The sequence below is a fragment of the Branchiostoma floridae genome, chromosome 9 (assembly GCF_000003815.2).
Source record: "Branchiostoma floridae strain S238N-H82 chromosome 9, Bfl_VNyyK, whole genome shotgun sequence".
Taxonomy (NCBI): Eukaryota; Metazoa; Chordata; class Leptocardii; order Amphioxiformes; family Branchiostomatidae; genus Branchiostoma; species Branchiostoma floridae.
Window position 1 is genome coordinate 11,785,706 of NC_049987.1, and position 5,805 is coordinate 11,791,510.

General features: G+C 42.6%; 2 protein-coding genes across 2 annotated transcripts in view; one reads left to right on the forward strand and one right to left on the reverse strand.

The window, feature by feature from the left end:
* Nucleotides 1-1,409: 1,409 nt before the first annotated feature.
* Nucleotides 1,410-4,336, reverse strand: LOC118422715 (ectonucleotide pyrophosphatase/phosphodiesterase family member 5-like). Its single transcript, XM_035830434.1, has 4 exons — nucleotides 3,899-4,336; nucleotides 2,721-3,391; nucleotides 2,381-2,528; nucleotides 1,410-1,980 (listed from the first exon to the last, which is right to left on the reverse strand). The coding sequence occupies exons 1-4, from the start codon at nucleotides 4,107-4,109 to the stop codon at nucleotides 1,787-1,789; spliced, it is 1,224 nt and encodes a 407-aa protein (XP_035686327.1). The 5' UTR covers nucleotides 4,110-4,336; the 3' UTR covers nucleotides 1,410-1,786.
* A 313-nt stretch (nucleotides 4,337-4,649) lies between these two features.
* Nucleotides 4,650-5,805, forward strand: part of LOC118422712 (protein MFI-like) — a 9,533-nt gene continuing 8,377 nt past the window's right edge. Inside the window, exons 1-2 of the mRNA XM_035830431.1 lie at nucleotides 4,650-4,769; nucleotides 5,421-5,535. Coding sequence (XP_035686324.1) covers nucleotides 5,484-5,535 — 52 coding nt within the window. The 5' untranslated portion in view covers nucleotides 4,650-4,769; nucleotides 5,421-5,483. The remainder of the gene's footprint in view (nucleotides 4,770-5,420; nucleotides 5,536-5,805) is intronic.

The window sequence follows — 5,805 nt, forward strand, 5'->3', positions numbered from 1 at the left end:
TCGTCTGGTCTCGATAGAAAATCCGAGCCCTCCAGCGTCCTGCCAACTCGACGTTCCTAGGAATGTTATCTGCCGGAGTAGCAGGCTCTTGCATATAACCAAATCTGTCTCCGGTTTCACAGTTGGTTAAGCGGCCATCTACTCTTAACTTCTCGCGCCTGAGCGGTCCCAGAAGCTTGGCGCCGTATCTTCTTAGGCCCTCTGCAACAACACTATCGTCAACGGAAAGTGGTACATCCTTGACTGTGATGCGTACTCCCTCGTTCTGTCGAAAAGGATGTACATCTCGTAGGTCGACATGTTTGTTGCGAACATTAAATCCAGACACGAGTAGTTTTGCTCGATCGGCGATTTCACTTAAGTAAATTCGCCACATACTTCTCACCTGCTGGATGCCTAGGATTTTGGAGCCATCAATGACGCGACTAATTGCTTTATACACCTCGACGTTGGAAAAGTACGGCTCGTTCTGAGATACCTCATGTACATCCCTCTCCAGGAAGAACAGGGGTTTGCAGCCCGACCTCACGTTAGATCCAGCAGTCTCTTCCCGTGATGTTGTTACAGGGCCTGTTGTTGCTGCTGCCTGCGCGTAGCTCGAGGGATGTGTCATGGCGGTCGCCATGATCCAACTTTCCGCCGCACTATCGGCTTTTCTCAGTCCGTCTGCGCCTCTCCAGCTTGTTTACCGGCTCGTGGGAGGCACAGTGTGGTCTTGGATATCTCCGACACACGATTGTCTAATATAACACCTCAAGACTTTGAAATTGTATGGAATAAGCGATCGTAAGCGTAAGAGCGCTCGAAAACCCGTCTCCCTTGGGAGACGACTTTCCTCACCTATCTCAGGTGTAAATGAGTACATAGCTTCGGCTAGTGGCAGTGACAGGCCTTGTTGTGGTGACAGGCCATAGGGGCATGTTCGGGCATGACGCACCCGCCATGACACACGAGTCAGGGGTAGGAGGAACCCCTTACATCCTTGGTCGGAAGTCCTCCTAGGAGACGGTAACTCCAAATAACAAACCTGCATCTGCTGGGGCCGTCTTACACGTTGCAAACAATTGCCCCTGTAGGACTAAGTGCGCCAGTGGACGAGAGGGTGGTGGAGAAGGAAGTGCACACCCCTCCTTCACCTTAAAAAGTGCAGGCCAGGCAGACGGGTCGCCTTAAAAAACCCACCCTGTCTGCCTCCATTGTCTTCCGAGACAGACGGATGCCAAAACAAACTGCCAATGCAGCTTAAAAACAATCCATATACACCTACATCATAGGACATTTTTGTATAAAATACCTGCACAGCTCCAATTTTACCTGCACTAACCTGCATATGCAGGTGGTATTTTGAGCCCTGGCGGGTCATTAACCCCAGCCAGGGAGAGATTGTTTAACACAGGCTACTACAAATGTCTTTGATGTGATTTTATTTTGCGAAAAGGAAAAATGTATTGTTCAAAGTGGTTTGAGTTCACGATAGCAATAATGTCACAAATTGTCACAAAAACACAGGTTGTTTTAATTTATATCTTATTTATAGTATTTATTTCTTGGTTTCACTGTTCAGCACACACAGTAAGGGCTGCCCAAATAGCCTGTAGCTACAAAGGGCTAGCTCTGCTGACAAACATCAACAACAATATTCTATTAAAGTACATAAAAACTAGCATGGTCTAAAATAACGTATGCAGTGTCTGGTTCTTATTTGGTGGTGTAGGAGAAATTTCTTGAACTACAGTATTGACAAGTCTGGTTTAGCTACTTAAGATTTATACTACTCCTTTATTGGCTACTTAAGAATATGCTGCACGTTCTGAAGGGACCCGTTGTTTGGGTGCGGGTGCAGGCCCAGGATGTGGCACATGAGCGGGTAGATGTCCACGTTATTGAAGGGTTCAGACAGGAGGTTGGTGCGGAAGGCTGGTCCGTGGGCGACGAAGAGGGGGTTCATGGGAAGGTAGCTGTTGTTGTAACCATGGTTACCTGGAGAGGATAATCATGGTAATAGAAAAAACATCAATCAGACAGAAAACACAATATCAAAAGTCCATAGAGTAGAAGTAGGATTTTATATGTAGAAGGCTTTTTCTTCCAACACACGTGGTATCACAGAGGATCAAATTTTCAACAACCACTGTCGCCTTCTTCAGGACTAATGACAGTGACTTCCGAATGTTAACTCATGAGAGTTATACACAAGTAACCTTAATGACACATGATATTGTGTGTGAGTGATGTCAGCAATTGGTCAAAAGTGCCAGGAAGATTCTATCGTCCACCGTCTCTGTTTACTGATGGCCCTGTTGTATATGGCCTCCTTGATTTTACGTCTTAGCCTTAGGTATAAATGGCTCAGGATTAAGATTGTACAAACAAACCCAACCTTTCGGTACCCAGCCAGTGCTGATGTTCTGCACGATGGTCCAGCCAGGATCTGCCACTGCGATGACAGGCATGATCCTCCTGTTGTGTCTGTAGTGGTACTGGGCAGGGATGTCCTCCTTGTAGTACACCTTAAGGTGGGGATGTGCCTTGTGAAGTGATGTATAAATGTACTCTATACTGATGCCTGAAAATCCAATGATTATCATTATCAAAACCTTTTTGATGATGTTCACAAATTATGGAATACATTGTACAAGGATACAAAAAAATCTTAACAGAATGTTTTATGCAATAGAGTATCTGCCTTTTCTTTTCTCTATTTTGTCCTTACCACTCACCATCATGTGGCCATATACACATGTAGCTGCAACAGGAGTTGTATCCACCAGCAAATATATACTGGGGTCCAGGTAACGATCCAGCTCAATCACTTCATCCTTAGATACCTCCATCATGCCATGGTCACTCGTGATGATCAAGTTCATTCTCTCAAACAGTCCTGCTTGTTTTAACTGACCGATAAGGTAGCCAACTGTTCTGTCCACCTTGTTTAACGTCCGGTCCATCTCTGGGGAATCCGGTCCATACTTGTGACCGGTTTCATCCGGTTCTTCAAAATACAAAACTCCCAGATTGATGGCATATTTATCATCTGTAAACCATTTTATCATAGTGTCTACTCTTTCATCATAGGGCATGCTGCCATTGTATTGTTGAAGATGTCGGAATGGTTGAGTGTTGTTGAACTTGACCGTCATACCAGGCCAGTTCAGGACACCACTCCTGCCCCCCGGGTGCCTTTGATTGGTTATCCAAATTGGCTGTCCGCCGACGTCCCACCATTTTGGATTGGTGGTGTTGTGGTTGTGGAAGCCTTCCTGTAAAACTGGGTCGTACATGTTGTTAGCCACAATGCCATGACTTTCCTCATACATCCCCGTGGCTATGGTGAAGTGGTTAGGGAAGGTGACTGTGATGAAACTGTTGTGGATCCACTTGGCTCGAATGCCTGCATGTAAAAGTGTAACAAAGCCGCATTACAGTCAGACTACAGTACTTGCCAGAAAAAAAGAACTTCAATCGATCTAGAATGAGTAACACTCAATAATATTTCTTGTTCTGAAATAGTTTTTCTTCTTCCAATCTAGAGTCCTTGTGCAATTTAAAACTCAATAGATGACTATTAAAGAGTAACTTGTTCTGAACTGAGATTACATACATTTCCAATTACATATGGCTTCTTCGATGAAGATTGCTGGATATCACCCCAACAGCTATTAAAGAGGAGCGCGTCAGTAAATTTCCCGAGTCCCGACTACTACTAACGTTATATCTCCACGACTTAACCTCTGCTTGGAGAGTACTCAACAGCAACTGTTTCAAGATTCTGCATTTGCAGCGACTCCTGGCGAATTATACTTGCAGCACAGCTTCGAGGCTAACAGATATCTCTCTCAAAATATAGGGTAGGGGTCGCGGGTCATACGACTACAACTGTACAACGTACACTACAGACCATTACGGATAAGGTACTTCAGGTTGGGCAGTTGAACCCTCTCCTGACTCCTGTCCACATAGTCGTACCGGAACCCGTCAAAGGAGACCAGCAGAAGTAGCGGTCTGTCATCGGACGACGCCGAGCTTCCCACAAACTGCAGTATTATAAACGTTACAGAAAGAAACCACAGGAATCTGAAGAAGATTGGAAAAACTTCCCAGTCTGCCATTGATTTTTTGGACACTCGCTGAACAGTTACAGCTCGCGAACGAAATTCACATGCTTGCTTAGAACTTGAACTCGTCTGTCATGTCTGTTGTTGTTTGCTGACAGCTTCGTTGCAGAAAAAAATAGTAGTTTATTTCCTTCACACGATTACTTAGTCTCTATTCCAGTATTAAACGGCAGCTACACGTTACAAAAGTTGTATTATTTGCCACGTTTCTTAAACGTATTACGTGCAACAAATATCAATTGATGGTTTTCTTTTTTTCCGTATTTGGCTTAGGGAAGAATATTGAATCTAAAGTCAAATGCAGAGCTAGTGTCTAACTTGTAGTCACTTGCCTGTCAGAGAGACGAGCCCATTCGAGTTTTAACTTTGCTCTGATAATGGTATAAAATGGGTTGTACAAATGTATTGATATAACATTATTATAGCCAAAACTCAGCTTCGTTTTCTGCTTATGATATCCTCAATACCCATTATGTATTTTTTTTCTACACCGTAGTTACCTTTTAATTAATGGTACGGTCTAACATCCCACAGTGCATTGCGCATACTTTCTTGAAGAGGTCAACACGGGTCATCCGCTGCAGATATCTGATGTTTCTGAAGAAAACAACTAATTTCTGATATTTCTGGCAGGAAACCTGAAATATCTATAAGGTAAGACTTTCTAAGAACATCGCATAGTCCATTATTTACAATGAAGTATTACTCTCACCATGTTTGCACCGGCAATACCTATTTATTTCCCTTGGCAACTGCATATCAACAAACATGGCGGACCAACAAAATACGTTAGCTATGAAACGAAATAAAAAGTTCTTACAAAAAACAATGGTGAGATGTTCTTAGTCTTACAGAAATTTTTACTCTCTCCTCGTGGAGTAGAAATTCTATACTCATCAAAATAACTGGTAACGTACTACAAGCAGGAAAGGACAGCTATAAAAAATAGTATATGTTATTTTATGTAACGTTATTGAGTGATGTTACTGTATGGCTTGCAACAGGGAGGCTCCTCAGCACCAAGAGACCACGTCTAGCGAAATAATAGACGTTAAATGAGGACAACAACAACAACAACTCTTTTCAACTTCCTTGCTTGCAAGTAGAAATGTTGGAAAAACATGAAGGACTGACCAAGCTGACCGAAATTGATTTGATTTGATTTATTAGGTTGTGCATAACGTATAACTATAAGATATACAGCCACATCTTCAGTTACAGCGTATGTGAATGCTGCATATGACCGCATGTTTCTTCGCATTATGTTAATTAAATTAAGAATATTGAGTATTGTTTTGGTTACAGTATACTAACTTGCATGAGGCTTGTTGCTGCTTGGTGGAGTATTGCTTGTGCATGAGATGAACTATGTTGAGTTCTAAAGAAGCACAGAAGATAGTCGACCAAGTCGATCTTCCAGGTAAGACAGAGCTAGCTTAACCTTAATTTGTCATCTCTCAAAACCCAACGTTTCCTTGCATAAAGCAAGATATTGTCCTACACTGCTCCTTGGTGAAATTCACCTTACCATTCCCAGAATTGTTTAATATATAACCTCTCTTCATCAAGAAAGGCTCATTTAAACATCTAACTGTATACCAGTAGATTTTATGCCCAGTTGATTTGATTTGACTTGTAAAAAGATAATAATAAGAAGCTATCATTGTTATGCAAACTAATAATACAATCT